This window comes from Numenius arquata, chromosome 8 (genome assembly GCF_964106895.1).
Source record: "Numenius arquata chromosome 8, bNumArq3.hap1.1, whole genome shotgun sequence".
Classification (NCBI taxonomy): domain Eukaryota; kingdom Metazoa; phylum Chordata; class Aves; order Charadriiformes; family Scolopacidae; genus Numenius; species Numenius arquata.
In genome coordinates, this window is record NC_133583.1 from 26,785,978 (window position 1) to 26,806,018 (window position 20,041).

General features: G+C 44.3%; 1 protein-coding gene across 1 annotated transcript; it reads left to right on the top strand.

Annotated features, from left to right (window-relative positions):
- Positions 1-1,126: 1,126 nt before the first annotated feature.
- BBS2 (Bardet-Biedl syndrome 2) lies at positions 1,127-19,730 on the top strand. The gene is made up of 17 exons (XM_074152005.1): positions 1,127-1,325; positions 2,903-3,130; positions 3,516-3,641; positions 3,919-3,981; positions 6,404-6,481; positions 8,686-8,790; positions 9,694-9,780; positions 11,059-11,194; positions 13,093-13,232; positions 14,019-14,163; positions 14,730-14,901; positions 15,637-15,766; positions 16,646-16,777; positions 17,303-17,440; positions 17,663-17,775; positions 18,466-18,614; positions 19,276-19,730. The coding sequence occupies exons 1-17, from the start codon at positions 1,209-1,211 to the stop codon at positions 19,380-19,382; spliced, it is 2,166 nt and encodes a 721-aa protein (XP_074008106.1). The 5' UTR covers positions 1,127-1,208; the 3' UTR covers positions 19,383-19,730.
- The last annotated feature ends 311 nt before the right edge of the window (positions 19,731-20,041 follow it).

The window sequence follows — 20,041 nt, forward strand, 5'->3', positions numbered from 1 at the left end:
CGGCATCGGCATTTCTGCTGCGGCTCAGCGGGGGTTTGCCCTCTGTCCCCCCCATTTCCAACCCCCTCCCCGTGCCCTGATGGCTGAATTCTGGACAAAGTAGCAGGTGTGGGGGGGGGCAGCAAGGGGTGAGGCAAGGGGGCTGGGGACAGAGGGGGATGCCGCCGTGGCAGCCCAGGGGGGTGATGGCTTCTGTCCTCCTGCCCCCAGCTCCCCCCCCCCACTGCCTCCCAGTACCTCCATTTGCCTCCCCAGCTCCCCTGATGTCTGCAAATGCCCGCCTTAGTCCTACACCTCCCATTGCCCCCCAGCTCCACCAACTGCCCCCTGCATCCCAAACTCCCCCCCAGCTCCCCTGACCTTTGCAAATGTCCCCCATCTCCCCCCAGTCACACACCACAGCTGCCCCCTAGCAGCTCCAGTTGCCCCCTCCGAGCACCCCTGACCTCTGGAAACGCCCCTATCTCCCCCCAGTCCCACACCCCAGTTACCCCCAGCTCCCCCCCAGTACTTCCAGTTGCCCCCACCAGCTCCCCTGACCTCTGCAAATGCCACCCCCAGCTCCCCCAGTCCTACGCTCCAGTCGCCCCCCAGGTTCCCCTGACCTTTGCAACTGCTCCCCCCAATCCCACACACCAGCTGCCCCCCAGTACCTCCAGTTGCCCCCACCAGCTCCCCCAGTCCTACGCTCCAGTTGCCCCCCAGGTTCCCCTGAACTTTGCAACTGCCCCCCCCAATCCCACACACCAGCTGCCCCCCAGTACCTCCAGTTGCCCCCACCAGCTCCCCTGACCTCTGCAAATGCCCCCACCAGCTCCCCCAGTCCTATGCTCCAGTCGCCCCCCAGGCTCCCCTGATCTTTGCAATTGTCGTCCCTCCCCCAATCCCACAGCCTAGCCCTCCCAACTGCCCCCCTCAACCCCCCCCCGCCAGTCCCACAACCCAGTTCCCCCCACCTGCCTCCCAGTTCTCCAGCCCCGCTAGCCCCCCCCCACCCCGCACACTCAGTTTGCCCCAGCCCCAACCGCCCCGCCCCTCCCCGCCAGGGCCCCGCCCCTCCAGCCACGACCCCACCCCTCCCCGCCTTAGCCCCGCCCCCCCCCCCCGACGCAGCGGCGTCGTGCGCGAGCGGGCGGTGCCCGGCCCCGGTGGAGCCCGCGTCCGGCGGCGGGTCCCGCGGACCGGCCAGGCCCGGTCTCTCCGCCGCCATGCTGGTGCCCGTGTTCACGCTGAAGCTCAACCACAAGATCCTGCCCCGCATGGTGGCGCTGGGCCGGTACGACGGGACGCACCCTTGCCTGGTGGCCGCCACGCAGGCGGGCAAGGTAACGGGGCGGCGCGGCCCGTCATCCCGCCCGCCTCCCCTCACGGGGCCGCCGCCCTTAAACTGAGGAGAAAAATTCCTCATCGGGGGCCGGGGCCTGCCCTGGTGGTGCTGCGGGGCCTCCCACCCCCCTCCCGCCCCGGGGCGGCCCTGTCCTGCCGGCAGGCCCCGCTCCCCTCGGCTGCGGGGTCGGACTGCGGCTCAGCGGGGTGTCGGCGGAGGTCGCAGTCCTCCTCTGGGGTTTTGGCTCCAGCAGAAAATCCTGTTAACGCCCTCCAGGTTCCCTGCCCACCCTTGCAAAGCCGGGCGAGAGGTGTCCTCCGCTGTGGGTAGGCCGGGAGCGATGGAAGAGGCGCTGGAGCTGCCTGCAGGCACGGCCACCAGTACTCGAAGCTCTGCTTTGAGGTGACAGGGAGTTTGCAGAAATTAATAGCTGGTAACCCAGGTCGCCCAGATAACTTTCCCATTTTCTGGTGGGTAAGGTTGCCCAGAGAAGCTGTGGCTGCCCCATCCCTGAGGGGTTCAAGGCCAGGTTGGAGGGGGCTTGGAGCAACCTGGTCCGGTGGGAGATGTCCCTGCCCAGGGCAGTGGGTTGGACGAGAAGGTCTTTAAGGTCCCTTCCAACCTAAACCATTCTATGATAATAGGATTTTTTTCAAGCTGTGGGTGTTACGGTACCGTTCTCAGTTCTAGCAGTAAGCCTTAGCACTGTGACAGGCTGAGCTCGGTGCTGGTAAAGGGAATGGTGTAAAGGTTTCTGTAGGCGATGCAAAGACTGCCTTGCGGGAACAGAAAATGTTGTTTGCGCTCTGAGTTTGAAATACAAACAAAAGAGGGTTAAATACGACCTAGCTAATAAACAAAACATAGGTTGAAGCATAAACCCACAGAGGCGTTTAGGTTGCTGTGAATACAAACATGGTTCATCTGTGATGTTTCCCAGCATTATTATTAATTTTATTTTAGAGCCTTTAGGAATAGCGTAGAACAAGGGCTTGGTTGAGAGACACTGCACAGGCATAAAGCAAAGGCTATTAAGCATAATATGCTGTGATCCCCTGAGTCTGCTCCAAACAATTAAACCGACTGAATATTGGTCAGTGAGAATAAAAACGTATTTATCACAGGCTCCTTTTTAAATTAACCATGTCCACCTCCAGATGGAGGTTACAGATAGGTACCAGGTAAATTGTCCTAAATGTTTGGGGTTTTTTGGTAACGCTGTTACCAGCTGGATAAAATTTGTTTAGTTTGTTGTTGGTCCTTTTGGTTTGCTTTTTTTTTGTGTCTGAAAATTTGTCAGTTGCTGTTCTCAGAAACAACCAAAACAATGGTGGCACAACTGGGCTGGCCAGAGCAGGGGTTTTCCTGCCATTTCCCTTTTTTGGTATAGTTTAAAACTAAATAATAACTGTCAGAAACAGTATTGTCAGCGAAACTCCCTGGTCTTTTGTCCTCGCTTTGGTTGCATGAATGCCCTTCTTCCCCATTGCAGTTATTATCTAAAAAGTAGTCTGTAATGTTTGTATACAAACAGATATATACTTTGTGATAATATTTACATTCTTGTTTCTACAGGTTTTTATTCATAATCCTCATGCCCGAGGGCAGGGAACAAGCACAAACCGAATGGTGCAAAGCACCCAAGATTCGGACATTTCTCTTCTCAACATTAATCAAGGGATCACATGTTTGGCTTCGGGAGTGCTGAACCCTCAGCTTGGTTATGATTGTCTTCTGGTTGGAACACAGACTAATTTATTGGCTTACGATGTATATAACAACTCGGATTTGTTTTACAGAGAGGCAAGTTAATTTAAATATCTGGGGTTTTTTTCAGTATCTTCATTCTTTTCTTTTTCTTTCCATTCTAAAGATCACAGTTTTTACATTACTTTGGCTTCTGTTCCTTGCATTACTTATATTATTGTGTTCAAAACATTTTGCCTTTAGAATATCTGGAATATTTCAAAAGAAACATGTGAATGTGATGTATGTTTGTGTATGCATGTGCAAGAGAGATTTTCGTATCATGTCACACATCACCTAGCAAGACAAAATTTAGAAGAATTAATAGGCATTCAGGGCTCAGCTAAGCTGATAGTGAGAATGTTGGAAGCTCTCTTTTTCATTTGTGTAGTCTGCTTTCTCATTGTCTGCTGTTTCTTTTTCCTTCAATGTTTCTCTGTAGGTTTCAGATGGAGCCAATGCAATAGTTCTTGGAAAGCTGGGAGATATTTCATCTCCACTTGCTATTATCGGTGGAAACTGTGCCCTGCAGGGCTTTGATTATGAAGGAAATGACCTTTTTTGGACAGTAAGGCTACACATAATGCTTTTGATGTTATTCCAAGATTCTTTCAATGGCACTAGTTCCTCTTGATTATTTTTTTTTATATGATAAATATTAATTTAGTTGTTGGATCTTTCTTAATTTATCTCAGACCTTAAACTGTATTTTGGTCATGTATTCAGCGTGCTCAGGTGTTGCTTGAATGTTGACTGTGTCAATTGTTTTGTTGCAGTTGAGATCATAAAAATAGTTTTGCTCTGAGAGCTCTCATGGGTATTGAGGACTGTCTGTCTTGTTTTAGGTTACCGGAGACAACGTTCGTTCGTTAGCGCTGTGTGACTTTGATGGTGATGGCAAAACTGAGGTTTGTAACCATTTACATGTGAATTCAGCTGTTTTCATGGTCTTGTACTGAAATGATAATAAAAACCCCACGGGTTATCAAATATGACTGCTTTATGTTACCAGTTAAAGTGATCAGCACTGGTGTCTCGGACTACTTCAAGTGTGTAAAAACTAGGATATCTGGGATCTTTACAGCATTACTGCCTCGCTTTGCTGAATCGATGGCCAGCTGTAATGGAAGACATCTCTTTTTTTTAACTACACCTGGAGAAATGCAATTAAATGCCTGTGATCATCAGTTGCAAGGCATCTATTTCAGTGGTGTTTCTTGAATGTGGTTATAAATAGGTTTTTAAATTTAGAGAATAAACTTGCAAGGATCTTACACGTAAAAGTGAGCTCTTAAAAAGCTTTGCTGTGAAGAGCTTCACTTAACGATTGCCAAAATCAAGAGACCTGTCTTCACATTCAGTCCCACTGTTTCTTTGTAGTGATGTGGGGAAATGAAATATTCTGTGCTTTTCTGATGTAAAATGAAGCTAACTTCTAACGAGCATCTTGCTGATAAGAAGTGAGACAGACAATAGGAAACAGCTGCTGTTCTGATCAGTGCAATGGATGGATGAAGCCGTGGCGTTCTCTGCTGTAAATATTCTTCCATCCTGAAGGAGCTGAAGGATCACGCTTATAAATAGGAGTCTTTAAGAAATGTAATGGCTCCCTAGTATGCATCAGATGCGAGTAAATATGCTGTTAAATCACCATGCTAAAAATACTTACTTTTGTCATCTTTCAGTTTTAATCATAATTCCTTAAGCTTTTCTGTTTAGTTCCCCGAAAATCTTAGTTTGGAATGCTTACTTGAACGATGTAAAGTTTATAGTGGTGTATAAAAGACCTTTACACCTTCCGTGTTTTTTTATAAATATTTTTATAATATATATATGGTTTTTTATGTTAAAAACATAAAATATATGTTTTTTTATAAATATTGTACTGATGTCGACCCTTTGCTTGATTGAGATCTTCAGGAGGTGAAAAAGTCTCAGGTTTTCCAATCAATTTCTGCACAGCTTTTCTTAGGGTGTATATTTTTTTAATGTGCTGAGAGGTGGTTACAGAAAGTGTATAAAGATTCAGAAACCAGGAAACTGATCTATGGCACTAATTATAACTGGTTTGAACTTGTGCTTCTAAGTGGGTTTTTGTTGTTTTGCTATTTTTTTCTGCTTGAGAAAGGTTCGTTCTCAGCAGTTGGTGTAATCTGATGCTACTTTGAGCTAAGCAGAGTTGGATGCATTATCCAACTACTTTACCCTGCCAGTTCACCCAACATGCATTTGCTGATGTTTTTTTAGGGTTCTTTTTAATCTTAATTATCTAGGTAATGTTATTTTTTTTAGGTTTGCTTTTTGGTGTTTTTGTTTTTTAATTGTGGCTTTTGTGAAGTTGCCTCTGGTTTAAAATTGAAGTTCTGAGAAAACGCACAGGAACATCTTTTTAAATTGTTGTTTATCACTTTGTGTCTTATCTGATACATGGGCATCCTGGCTTCATTTCCGTTCTTACCTCCCCCGGTAACAACATGTCTGCATTTAAAATAGACTGATTTTAAAACTGCATGAATATACTTCTGCCATTCAGTAGGTAACAAAATTGATTTGTTCCTAGTCATTGCCTTCCTCAGGATTTTAGACATCCAGGTTACTTTCTCCCAAGTCTTTGGCAAGATGGAAGAAAAAAGACCTTTTTCCTTGCTTTTTCAAATTCCAGTCCAGTGGAATGAAAGTCATTGAGGGGGATGAGTTGAATCAAATGAAAAAAAAAAATCTTCTAGGAAATGCAGCATCACCAGCAATTGTTTCAGGATTCTGTGCTTTTACCTGGTCACTTCTTGCTGGTAGTTATGACTTATCGAGAAATCTGTGCCTCTTAACCTATGTTACTTATTGTAAGTTATTTCAATAGCTACAGTAAACTTAGGTCGGCGTAACTTAGTTTGTGATAATTTGAAGCGTCTTTACTTTGAAAGAATAAAAAAAAAAAAACCCCTTTAATCTTTTTGAAAATCCGACTTTGATATGGATTTCTGTCTATTCTGCCAAGTAGAGATGGAAGACTCATCAGTTCCAGTCCGGAAAGGTACTACCAGGTTTTAAACTTTCATTTATAATCATGAGGGATGACTTTATATATAACTATATATAGTGTATATATAATCAAGTATAACTAATACTTGGTCAACGGGAGACTCCTGAAATCTTGATCCTGAAATCTTAACAGAGGATACCTTTTGTTCCACTGACAACTCTTCATACAGCTGTTAAAACGTCTTTGTTTCTGGACTTGGAATATTTATTTGCCTTCTGGATCCTGGAATATGTCCTTGTTATTTCTTTAGCTTGAATAACTTTTTAAGATAGACTTTATTTTTTTTCTAGCTGCTTGTTGGCTCTGAAGATTTTGACATCCGGGTGTTCAAAGAAGATGAGATTGTGGCAGAAATGTCAGAGACAGAGGTAAATTATTTCTAGCTAATGTTTACCATAATTGCTGATGGAGCTGAAAGTATTGTGTACTGTAAAGCTTCTCTGGTTACACCGGTTCAGATTTATTGTGTAGTTAAATAGTTACTTAACTATTTGGCAAGGTATCTATTCTGCTAAAACTGCAAAAATTAAGAGTTTAATAATGTCTTTAATTATACGTGGGGTTTTTTTTGCTTGCTTTATTTACAAACTTTTCACCAGGTTGAGAAAAGTGACTATCACTTGATGGGAAGTCGGGGCCCCATCCACAGGTGATTAAAGGTTATGGGATTGTGATTGAAGCTCTTTGTGCTCAAAAGAAAGTGTTCTACGGTTTTCCTCAAATACGCTGACCGTTATGAAGTAACTTGCCCCTGTGTGTAGCCAAACCGTGCATGGCAGGGTAAAAGGGGGTTGCCCAGGTAAAACAGGAGGTTTATATTGCAGTTGGAGTTACACACTGCCTGTATAAACAGAGCTACACCTTTGTAGTGCCCAAAGTAAAATATGGAGCAGGTAGGTTTTTTAGAGGGATAACTGGAAGGTGTGGGAGTTGATTTTTAGCTTAAGAACTGAGAATATGTTAAATTTTGGTTGCTTGGAAGGGAGAAACATACTCTTATCCTTACACTTAGGAGTTTTCTTGGCCTTCTCACGACCCTTTCGGGCCCAGGGTAGAGGAAGGACACACAACATACAGGCCTTTGTCCTTGAAGACCTGAAGTCTCCCCGCTGCCCAAGTTGGGACTAAAAGGCTTAGTTACCTACTAAACCACTTAGGAAGAGCTATAAAAGACAAATCCGGGCTGTGTTCTAGGAGAGGAAGCTGTTGCTGGGATTAGAACTGGGCCTGTAATACGTTCTGCTTGTCTGTACAGTAGCCACTCTAGAGTCATGTTGTGAGTCCTAGTTAAAGGTCCATCACTCTCTTGTATGACTTATTTCCAGATCCACAGTTGAATTGTTTTAAATTCACACCTTCAGAGCCTCTAGAGACCTGTTACAACCCTACTGTTCTTTCTAGTTTAAAAGGGCGCAGCTGCACCTAAACCTTTCCTTTAAGAGGACAAATTCAGTGAACAGTGGCTTTATAGATTGTGCTTGTTTTGGAAGACTTGAATTGTCTGCATTTTCTGAGTTGAGTCTTATGAAACTGAAACTGTAGGCTGTTTTGATTCTTGAATTTATAAACAGACGATCAGGTGTTAAAAGGGAGTATTGCTACCTTGGAGAGTTTGACTGTTGCTGGGGTCTTCACAGTCATTACTGGGTGCTTGCAATTTAGGAGCTATTGTTACTTGGCCCAGCTTTGGAGAAGATTGGTCAGATGGAACGGTAAAGGGTTTGGGAACCATATCTTCTGGTAAAAAAAAGTCAAGGAGCAGTCAACTGAGTTTAAGAAGTTTGTGAAGGATTTAATTTAAAGGAGTTTCCTGAGCTACGTTGTACAGAAGACCACCAGACAGATGATTGCAATTGTTCCTCCTGGCATTAAAATGTCTAGTCTTAGTGCGTGGAAAAAACAGCATTTCCAAGCCCTGAGAGCCTTGGTTTAGTGAAGAATTTTAAGGTAATGGGTCTTAAAATGAGTGAGAAATAGGCTGGGTTGTGACTCCTGGGTCTTTTCCTGGATATTCAGGTAATACCCAGCCTGATGTTCTAATTGTGTTCCAGAAAAAGTCCAACTGTGGGAGCTGTTAATTTTTATCTTGCTAATCTTGGGCAAAGACTTTCTACCAAAAACGTCTCTAGGGTTTTCCCGACCCGTGTAATGTTGAGCTCCTTACCATCCTCAGCTCCTGAAGCTTTAAGGAACGTTGTGTGTTTGGAGGAGGTTTTCAGTGGTAATGTATTAGCGCTGACGACCACAGGAATCCGATGAGCAGTCATTTTGCTGCTTGTGGTAGGAAATACTTGGTCAAAGTACACAGTTTGAGGGCAATTCTGCAATCTTTGATGAAGTGCATCTTAGCGCTGGCAATGCAGCCTGTGTGAGGAAATCCTACATGGCCTTTGGTGATTTCAAACTGATTTTTAAAGATAGTTAATTCAGTATTTAATGCTTCCTGCAATAGACTTATTTACTGTTGAAGTAGTGTGTAGTTCATATGACAGATTGTATAGTCCGTTCTCTGTTACCTGAAGATGCTGAAGTTTTCACCCCTGTGTCCTCTCTCTCCCTGCTTTCCCCGAAGACTGTTACGGCCCTTAGCCCCATGTACGGCAGTCGCTTTGGCTACGCGCTCTCTAATGGCACCGTTGGAGTTTACGACAAGACAGCCCGCTACTGGAGGATTAAGGTTAGTCTGATGGTGGAATATCATCACTGAAAGCTTTGAAGGCTTTTAGCTACTTAATCTCAGGTTGTTCTGATGTTATTGTGACTCCTCAGATAAATTTGAAATTTTCTGCTGAGCATAGCACTTAATGTAATTTTGTTCTTACAAAACCTACTACATGCAAAATTAATACCACGTGCTTTTGGAACTATTGGTGAAGGCTTAAACAACACTGATACAACCGTACTACTAGGGATGCTTCAGCTTGTTGTTTAAGCAATAGAAATGCAACAGAGAAATTTGAGTTCAGTGTTAGAAAATGCCTCCGGCTGTATTGTTGGATCAATAAACTGTTTTTCAGAGACTGAATTAATCTTGCATTGTCTGTGTTCGAAGCTAATTTTTCGCATCAAGAGCAATTTGCTGCTGCAGCAAATCCTATTAGCAAGATCCTTTCCTGATGCTTATTTTAATATTCTTCCTATAACACAGATCAGAATGGTCTATTTAATAGTAATAAGAGAAGGGATTCCGTAGGAGGTGGCCAGAAAGTGCTAATGGCTTTCTTCAGTGGTCTCATTTTATGACAGTGTTGAAGCCCTGATTTTTTTTTTTTTTCCTAGAGAATTTGGCTTTTTACACTTTGTTTTTGTGACTTCTATTTATTTGCTTGGATGAAAATGTACTTAGAGGAAAGATCAGGTCATCTGAGAGCCGTGGACTAGATTTGTAATGCAAGGACTAAGATTTCAGAGATGTGTGACCTTACAGATAGTGATGCTCAAACTTCCTCTTAAGAGACATATTTCTATTCCTTTCTGTAATCTCTGTATCCTCATACTCCTGTGTCTTATATATTTCAAGCATATGCAATTTAGAAAACATACCCAGGCTTAATTTACTCTTTTTTTCTGCTGTCCTCAGTCTAAGAACCATGCAATGAGCATACATGCATTCGACCTGAACTCTGATGGTGTGTGTGAGCTGATCACTGGCTGGTCCAATGGGAAGGTGAGTTTATACCAGAGGGAAACGAGGAGCTGTAAATCTGGAAGCTGTGTTTGAACAAGGCTATTAAATTGTCTGAAGGAGAACAACCTACAATTAAAGAGACTGTTGAAAACTGAAGAACTATTGCAGTAAACCTCGTTTGGCTGGTGAATCCTCTGCCAAGTGTGGGATGAGAGAAAAGCTGCTTCCTCTGCTCAGCTGAGAGTTGATTGCTAAGGTGTGGTACGCTGTTTCCATGGCAGCAGAGATCATATGCCGCATCCTGGAGCTCTGGAGTGTCTCTTTTCAGCTGTGTCTTGAGCACATGCTAATAATCCTCTGCGATGTTTCCTGAATGTTCTCAGACTACAGGGGAGACAAAGCGGTTGTGTAACTGGAGAGCAGTGTCAGTCTTGGCTATGACAGTGTTAGAACAAATCCATCAAGTGTTATTTAATTTTATGTAAAGGCATTCTATACAGCTCAGTCGTAATCTCTTAAGCCTGTTGCTTGGTATTCCCCTTTGCCAGAAATGACTGTTCTAGCTTCCAAATCTCTCCTGGACACAGCTTGCCAGGTTTTTTTGTAAAGCTATGCTTCTTTCTTCACATCTCTCATTACTCTCATTAGCCTGGGGGAATTTAATTAACTTCATATCAAACTGGCAGTCTAGAGCCTAGATACGTTGAAACTTATGTTGGATAGGTGTATAGCATTGTTAAGCAAGGAGAGGTTCTCTCTTTTACTCTCTTTTCTGTTCTTTTCCACTGGCAGACGCTACCCTGCTTGTTGGTCTGAAACAAGCTCCTAGAAAGAGTAATGCTGGGTCCTGTGCTTTGGAAAGGACACACTGCACAGAACCGGGCCCCCTCTCTCTGTTCTTCTGCAATGGAAGATAATTAAAGGTTGTGGTGTTTGGTATAAAAATAATTCATCAGACATGGACCGCAGCTAAGAGGAGAGATTGTAACTATTGTATTAAAGTTATTTCTGGTTTAGCCCCGTCGTTGCCGCATTGATGTGTGCATAACCTTCCCAGTGCAGACTTGCAGTCCCCTTCTTTCCTTCTTCTTGTTTGTAACTTAGGGAAGTGTCTCTGAAGAGCAGTTCCTTCCAGCTGAGCCTGTCCAGAGGTCATTTCTGGATGGTATTTTTTATTCACGTGTGGTGGTCTGATCAGCAGAGCTGCAAGTTCACCTGCACTTCCATGAGTGGAGCAGTTCCAACAACTCCAGAGTACAGCATAACATATATTTTGGAGTTAGCTTTTCTGTTCATGGTGTGCCTTTGTTGTTTCAGGTTGATGCACGCAGTGACCGAACTGGGGAGGTCATCTTTAAGGACAACTTTGCTTCCTCAATTGCAGGAGTGGTGGAGGGAGATTACAGAATGGATGGGAGCACCCAGTTAATCTGCTGTTCAGTTGATGGTGAAGGTAAAAGCATTGTTCAGGATATTAATTTAAGACACAGTGATATCAGGCACATTGCATCATCTCAGATTAGCTAAACGTTTTGGTTCCATAGGCATTTTTGTGTGCCAAATTCCCTTCGCTTTATGTGAAGTTAAGGGAATTTTGAGTTACGCTATCTGCAAGCGGGATTTTTAATATTGTTTTCTCTGATAATCGGCATGTGTTTCATTGCAATCCAAGAAGCCATCAAAATTCATTTGCCTAACGGAAGAAGTCCCAACCTAATAATGAAGAGATAACTATATTCAGTACAGACTGTGGTTCTTCAGGCAATGTTATTATAGATGAATGTGTAGGAAATCTTTTTTTCCTGTATGTAATAATTCTTTGGTAGCTTTACGGTGGGTAAAGGTGTTCAGAGTGCTGGGGGGGGCACGTGTTTTGGTGTACCTCTGAAGATGAATACTTTTTATATTAGAAATCTTAGATGTTAAAAGCCCTTTCTTTCCTGGAGAATGCTATCCTGAGACTGGAGAATCGGTGGATTTATCCCACCATGCATTCAAGAAGTCAGACCTGGTTCCTGTGAGTGGAAACAAATACGATCACACATTATTTAAATAAGCTCAGCATAATTTACAGGGATGGCTCCAGGAAAGACACTGGTGTGATTATCTGACTGCTTGGTGTCGGTGGCCTGAGACAAGCAGGGCTGGCACAACCCATTTGGAACAAAAGCCTTCTTAAATAGCACAGCGTTTTGCTGTCTGTCTTAATCACAGGCTGCGGGGATTTGCTGTACTTGGGCTTCAGCATATAAACCTTTTTCCCAGGCTTACAGAAGGGGAACATTGTACACGGTTCTGAAGATACCTTGTCCTAGCAGAGCTGTGTGGGTTAATGTCATCCTTTTCTGATGGGTTCTGTCCTAAACAAGCCTTGTCACAATGGGAATCCCTTTAGGCTGGAGACTTTAGACATCATTAAATAGTAATAGCCCTGTTTTTGCAATTGTATGGACAGTGCATTCTCATAGTCCTTGTCATTAGGTTCTGTTTGGGGCCAACATCCTTTCACAGGAGGTGTTCTGTGTTTCAGTGTGTTTTCGGTCTTGCTCTCATTTTAAATGGATCAATAACTCAAATAATGAGGCGGGTCCTTTCATGGGAGGACAGTGTGCACGCTGAATACTTTTCAAGTTCCCTGCGACTTTTTACGGGGTTTACACAGCCAGGCAGCATATTCTTTGCAGGTATAAGATTTTTGTCCCTGGCTTTCATTGTCAGCTGCAATCAGAGCACATGGCCCTAGAGCAAAATGGAAGTTTATAGCAAGCATCTTTTTCTCATCATCTGTTCAGCTCTTCTGTCTCTACAGGCAGTTGGAGATATTTCCCTAGCTCTCGGCTACTGGTCTTACCCCTTGAAGTATCCCTTGATTTGGGGGAAAACTAACGTGGGTAAATCTTGTTTACTGGCTGATTGACAGTGACTTACAGTCACCTTCAGACAGTAAAAACTCCTCTGACCAGCTCTAGAAATCCAGGTACACATTTTATTAATTTTGCATAATTGCAGACTTGTCTAAGCACCTGAAAGAATGGTTGCAGTGGGAATCCTCGCAAAAGGACAGGGCACTGCCCTTGTTTGGTCAGGTAAAGACAGCTCAAAGGATAGCTTGGAAATTCACCTTTTTTTGTTTTCTAAAATGTGCAGTTCTCTTGCCCTGATCACCAGGAAAGTCAAAAGCCTCAGTGGGTGTAAATCAGTGCTCAGGTTCTCAGCTGTGTGGTACCAAATGAAGACTAGAATCAGTGTCTGCTGCTGAGGTGGTACACGGGCGTCTTGTTGCAGAAATTAAAGTTTTGGAGAGGCTGGGGAAGGCTTTGCTGAAATTGTCTATGTTTTGTTTCCGTACAGTCCGAGGCTATCTGCCAGGAGGTGAGGAGATGAAGGGAAACCTAATGGATACAAGTGCTGAGCAGGATCTGATCCGAGAACTTAGTCAAAAGAAACAAAATCTGCTGCTGGAATTAAGAAATTATGAGGAAAATGCAAAGGTACTACTTAAGCAACTTGTAGGGCCAAAACACACCTTTTCATTGCTATGAATCTGGAGTAATCTGGGGCAGTCAAGACAAGTCAGGGCTGTAAGCTGTTAGGAAGAAGCAAGATTGTCTACTGGGGATTCCAGCTTCTGCATCTGGCTTGCTCCTTGTGCAAGTTCAGAACTTGCTTTTTGTATTTTAAGAAGTAACAGTTTATTTGGTCCTTCGTCTTGCCAGAGCAGCCGTGTTTGGAGCTGGATTCTGTTCAGCCCTGTGCTTTGGTTTATGACTGCAAATTGTAGTTTTCAGTGCATAAGCAAACTCTGAGGTCAGAGGGGATTGCATGAGAGGATCGGGTAATTAATTGGGTGAGGGCTGGGAGTGCTGCCAGGGTGTGAGAAGCGCACTTGAATTAAAGAATTAAAGAGCTTCAAAAAATAGTCTGCGAAAAGAGCAGACTCATATTTGAACAGTAAATGACCACCATAGCAAAAGCGTGGAATTGTATAAGCTTGTGCTTAAAATTGAATATATGTTAAGCACTTTTCTGAATAAAGGTGTGAATACAGAGCTGAGCTCCATCGACAGTAAAGCACTTGAACAAATTGTAGCATAAGTGTCCACGGCTCCTTGCCTAATCCAGCTGCTGTTCTTAGCAGTGTGAAGCGTTTGGGAATTGCTGTAAATAAAACCTTCTCTTGAAAACAAAAAAGAGAACTGACTTGTGCGTATGTTTTCTAGGTTGCTTGAATGGAAATCTTGAGATTCTGATACTGAAGCGTGTGTGTTTTGCAACAGGCTGCACTGAGCACTCAGTTGAAGGAAGGTGATGGGCAGAGAGGTGTGATTCCAGCAAATACCCAGCTCCAGACAGCCCTCTCGGTTAATCTGGGCTCCGACAGCCAGTCTGCCCATGTGGAGCTGTGCATCTCCACCACAAATGGTGAGTGGTAACCTGCAACCGTTGACATTCATTTCATGTAAATTTCATGCAAACCTTTAGTTATATTTAGCTGATGATTTGCCTGTCTCCCCTTTTATTGTCTGTAATTTCCCCTTTGTGGTTGCTTTCCTTTCACACAGTTTTGAATCAAGCTGTGGTCCTTTGATGGGTCTCAGAAGAGAGGAGTTTGCTGGAATTTGTTTCTTGTTAGGTGTTATTTTCCAAGGCAATTAACATTTAACTTGGATGAAATGAGTCTTGGTGATCCCTGCAATACTCCTTGTGTTGACTCTAACCTACAGCGGTGTTAGGGAGGGTGTTACCTTAACGCAGCTGGGCCTCAGCTGGCTTTATATGCAAAACTGGAGCTACCCCAAGACAGCAAATTCACCTGGTACCAGGCATGCTGAAGATACAGTCGGGTCCAGGTGTGGTATTGCTGGTCTTCTGGGGTATTTTAACAATTCAGGAGGGGTATAAAGAGTTGACTCTGCTTAATTCGGAAAGCAGTGGTGGTTTATTGGCAGCTCTTAATTTAGGAACTGCTTTTTCTTCCTGTTGCTCAGACACAATCATCCGTGCTGTGCTGATCTTTGCTGAAGGCATATTCGAAGGGGAGAGCCACGTGGTACACCCCAGTCTCCAGAACCTCTCCGGTTGCGTTCGTGTTCCCCTTACTCCACCTAAAGACGTCCCTGTGGATTTGCACATCAAAGCCTTTGTGGGTTACAGAAACAGGTGAATTTTGTGTTGGGATCTCTGCTGGTCTCCAGAGCTGACTGTGTGACCAGGAAAAGCAATGATGTGCCTTTGTGCTTGTCCCATGCACCGTTAATTCCCTGGTGCCCCACTTCTCTGTGTTACTGGAAGTAGAGCTGGAATGTCTTCAGGGCAAGTAGAAAGTAGCATTTGCCTGACTTCAAGACAACACTTCCAGTTTCCCATAGAAATAAAATATCTCTTCATATACATTAGACACCAGCTTTCTCTCTGCTCGCATCTGCTGGAACTGGCGGTGCCCCAGGAAGCAGCCTTCTTTCCCTGAATGGGGAGGCATATTTTCAGAGCCAACCGCTGCAGGAAGGGTGTATGGGACTGAATTCCCCTTTTTTTTTTTTTCCTCTATTTGTCTTTATTATTGCTTTTAATAAGGCTTCCCTGAACCTGTAAAGAAAATAACCAGTCACATAGTAAGATCTTACATGTTAACCTTGAGAATATATTTCATTGGAAGGAATACGGAAAATGTAAGCAGTAGGGGAGGAATCATTCAACTTTGTGATGGGATAAGCTTGGAATTTCCAAGCTGCAGTGTTTTTTCTGGGAAACAGTAAGAACTGATTACATGGCTGCTGTAACTGAACTGATTACATGGCTGGAAGCTGCTGATGTCAGTAGCCAGCTAAAAAAGGACCAGGAACTGTTGCAATAGGTGAATCCCTGGTATGTTAGTACCTGTCTCTCTTTTTCCAGCACACAGTTCCATGTATTCGAGTTGACAAGACAGCTTCCTCGCTTTTCCATGTATGCCCTGAGCAGCCCGGACTCGGCCACAGAGCCGCTGAGCTTTGTCAACTGCACAATGAATGAGAGACCTCAAAGGGTGAGTTTCTGCTCTGCTTCCTATTTCCCCGTCCTGGGTACAGATGCTGCAGGCGGAGGGTTTGCAATTAGCTTGATACTTCTGAGAGCAAAGGGAAAATTATGCAGTGAACTGCAGTGCTGGCCTTTGGAGTCTGTGTATTACAACTTGACTCGGTGCTTTTTTCCCTTCTTTAAAAGATTTTCCTTAATTGAATTCCTTAATTCCCTGCTTCAGGAATTCCTGCAGCTGCAGGAGTTAATGGCCTGAGAACATGAAGTGTTTCAGATAACTGTCTTGTTTGCTGTGTGACAATTGACGGAATGCCAGCAGCAGGAGCCCTGTAGTGAGTGATGAATTCTGTAAATGAACAGAGAACAGGAAAAAGAAGATACAGTGCCCAGATAATGGCAGGATTTCACAACAGACAAGCAGCAGTGCTGTAGTCTGGTTCTGAAAGACCTGGGTTATGGGATAGCAGTAACTAGAGCTGGTCATTTCCCTCAGAACTATAGGTCTCTGCCCTGTTTACATGACAATTACTGCATTAAATAGCCAAGGCAAAAAACAAGGTGAAAAGAAATTCTCCTTGAAAGAGCCAAGCCTTGCTTCCCAGCTTTCTCCAGTCTCAAGGCCTGGGCTTATATTTTCACCTTGGGCTGTGGCCCCTGGGTTTTGGATTTGATTTTCTTAGGACTATTCAGCTTTGAGGCAAGGATTGCACTGTCCTCATTCTCATAAGTTCATTGCATGGGTTTTAGGGGATGAAATTCAGTAAATGAAACTTCCAAGGTACCTTGCACAGAGTGCCCTGGTGCATGTCACATGCAGGGACGTTGCGTGGTTCTCCAGGCTTTCCACATACGTGATGGCTGATGCTTTTCGCCTTATTTTTGCAAGATTGTTATGTGGCTGAATCAGAGCTTCTTGCTACCAGAGGATGCGGAGTTTCAGAGCGCTCCTTTTCAGGTTTGCTTCACTTCCCTTCGTAATGCGGGTCAGCTCTGCATCAAAATCAAGCCCGGCGGAGAGGTGAGTACCTTCATGGAGAAGGGGAACACCCTTTTAATTATAATCTGGTGAAACTTAAGGGTGGTGTCAATATGAGGCAGTAAAAATGAAGGACGACTGAACAGGCAGAGAAAGTACTTATGTTTTAGGGAAGGTTTGGGAAAATTTTGGGTCTGTTTACTGTTAGTGGGTAAAAGTCCAGGGCCAGTTAATGAAAAAAAAAGCCTGCTTAGCCTCCAGATCTGTAGGAAGGTACCTGTTCCCACACAGGGTGGTTTCAGGGAGCCATAATTTTGAGGCACAAAGGCTGCCTGTAACTTTTGCACTGGTCCTGTGTGCACAGATGCCTCTTTGCTCCAGGCCTGAATAAAAGCCCCTCTGAAATTAGTGTCTCCTCATCTCCTGAAAGCCTAGAGCTCGCTCTTGCGATAATTTTGCCTCGTGATAGAATGAACTGCTGTGAGGCTGGGTAACCGTATGAGAGGCAATTCTGGGAGATGTTTTGGCATGGAAGGACGCTGGAGCGCTTTCTTTCCTTTCTGACAGATTTCCATCAACACGGATGATATTGATCTGGCAGGTGACATTATCCAGTCAATGGCCTCCTTCCTGGCCATCGAAGATTTGCAGGTGGAAGCAGATTTCCCTGCTTACTTTGAGGAGCTGCGAAAAGTGTTGGTCAAGGTGAGGAGGCATCGGGCGTTTCTAAATTGGCGGCTAAGCGGTCGCTGGGGGCATTTGTATGAGAAGATCTCCAAACTGATGTATCTTCTTCATGGAAATTGGCCAGCAATGGCTTGCTGCGCAAAGACAAAGGGACAGCCTCGACTTTCTGTTTATTCTTCGTGCTATGGAACAGGCCCAGAGTGCCAGGGGCCCTTTCTCATGCCTGTTTGCCTTGGCCAGGTGGATGAACACCACGCGGTGAATCAGAGGCTCACTGCTGACATGGCTGAGCACTCCAACCTCATCCGCAGCATGCTGGTTCAGGCGGAAGACGCGCGGCTCCTGGGAGACATGTGAGTAATTGCTGCTTAGCTTGAGTGTTTTGGGTTTAGAACGGCCGGTCTTTGCTTTTCAGGCAGAAAAGAGCACAAAAACCCATTTGTGTGATGTAGGGGTTTCCTAGTTGCAAAAGTTGTGATGTAGAATCGATACCTTTGCTGGGCCCACTGTGAGGTCTCCTTGAGCCTTGTCTTGTTCTTCAGGTGGGAAACCAGTCTGGGGAAGGCAAAAGGGCAGAGGCAGGGTCCTGCACGGAGCAGGTGGGGTGAATCAGCCTCGAGATGGTGAGATAATTGGAAAGCATACAATAAGGGAAGAAGGCAATAAAAGCTGTCTGTGGTGAGAGAACACCAAGAAAGAAATTTTAGGTGTCGGTGTTCTCCTGCAAATGTCCTGTTTTTACTGTCAAGAGCAGCAGTAAAGAGGTCTGAGCTAATGCAGAGCAGTGTTACTTTCACTGGGGAAAGTGGCATCTCCTCTTTGCATTGCCGGGTAAAGTAACTGCAAAAATAGACCATTTTTTTTTTTCAGTAAAGTAACGAGTATAACCAACGTGTCTAGACAAGTCTGTCTTGTAGCTGGCAGCCGTACGGGTAACCGTGGTACCTATCACAACCACGTGTCGCTGCACCTTTATATTGACAAACCAGGAATTACTTTCTTGTCCCCAGAGATGCAAATAACAGGACTGATTGTTTCCCCAGGAAAAACATGAAGACGCGGTACATCGAGCTGTATGATCTTAACAGAGATTTAATAAATCAATACAAAATCCGTTGCAACAACCACACGGAGCTGTTGAATAACCTGAAAGCTGTGAATCAGGCAATCCAGAGGGCTGGGCGGTTACGTGGTAAGTACGTGTGTTTGGAGGGAACAGGGAGTCTTGGACCCCAGTGGGGCAGATAAGATGTGTCTCGGAGGCCACCTGGGCTCGTTAAGTGACTTCAGGCTTTTTGGCCTGGAACTAAAGTAGCAGAAGTAACCTTTCATTTTTCAGTCGTAGCCAATTGCCTGTGGCAGTGGGCTGTGAGTGTCCAGTATAATCTGGGATCACAATTTTAGAAAGAACACTTCAAAGCGGTTTCCAACTTTCTGGATGGTCAAGAAATTGCTAGTTTTGTTGAACGCAATTTTAAAAACGCTTTAAAGTAGTGTTTCAGTTCTTGGTTTATAATTCTGCTTTAAAAAAAAACCACCAAACTATCAACTTAAGCAGTGCTGTTAGTTCTCTAGGTCTTTGGGGAAGCAGATACACACACACACACAAAAAAAAAGTATGTATAGCATTCCCCTTTCAACAAGTCCTTTAAGCTGTTCTATAAGAGAGCTACCGACAATTCTTTAAAGAACGGGGTTTGTTTATGTGTTGGATAAATGGTGGCATTTCACCGTGTATTTAAAAAAAATACTTGAAAGAAACCCCTAAATTTTGAGATTGGATCAAATAAGTATTTTTACCAGTTTCTTACTCAGTAACTGAAGTGTTTTTTCTTTTCTTTTATTCTCTACAGTCGGCAAACCTAAAACACAAGTGATCGGTGCTTGCCGGGACGCAATAAGAAGCAACAACTTCAACATGTTGTTCAGGATAATGCGTGTGGGAACAGCCTCTTCTTAACGTGACTGTTAACGCGGCGGTTGCACAGGGACAGCGTTTCCACGCAGCGGGCAGATAACGCACCAGTAAGGAGAAGGGGTTAATTCAGTCCCCTACCCCGCTGTAGGGCGAAGTAATCGCAAAGGTTAGCATTTCAGTTAAGCCATCGGGCAATAAATGTTATTATGCAGGCCAAAGCTTCGTGAAGAAAGTATCAGAGTTTAAGTGCAGATACGATATTTATGCAAGACAGAGGTATAACCTTGGAACAGTTATTTTTCTTACGGTAACTTATTTATGTATTTTAATATATATTTTGTAGTTAAGGCACTAGCCTTTTCCATTAAAACGTAGACTGGTTTGACTGCTGTTGGTCTGATTTATTTGGGGACGTGCGTACGGATAAGTTTATTTGTTGAAAAAAGAGAAGCCAAACAGCTTTTCAGTTTTTGCCGTGTAGTCTCTGTGCACTCAGACTCTCTGTGTCGGAGCATCCTGGGTTTCGTCGCGGGGATGTGCTGCTTTCTAGGTAACCTGCAGTTCGGTGCCCTAGAAGCACCAAAGGGATAACATCTCCTTGCCAGAAGGTCTTTGAAAGCCGTCCAGCTCCACGATCCACGCGGGTAGGAAGCGGTCTGGTTCGGATCCGGCGCTCTCCCCGCACCTGGATTGCAGGAAGT

Coding starts and splice junctions, on each gene's coding strand:
- BBS2 (XM_074152005.1), top strand. CDS start 1,209: ATGCTGGTGCCCGTGTTCACGCTGAAGCTCAACCACAAGATCCTGCCC. Junction 3,131..3,515: donor CGGATTTGTTTTACAGAGAG/GCAAGTTAATTT, acceptor GTTTCTCTGTAG/GTTTCAGATGGAGCCAATGC. Junction 14,164..14,729: donor GTGCATCTCCACCACAAATG/GTGAGTGGTAAC, acceptor CCTGTTGCTCAG/ACACAATCATCCGTGCTGTG.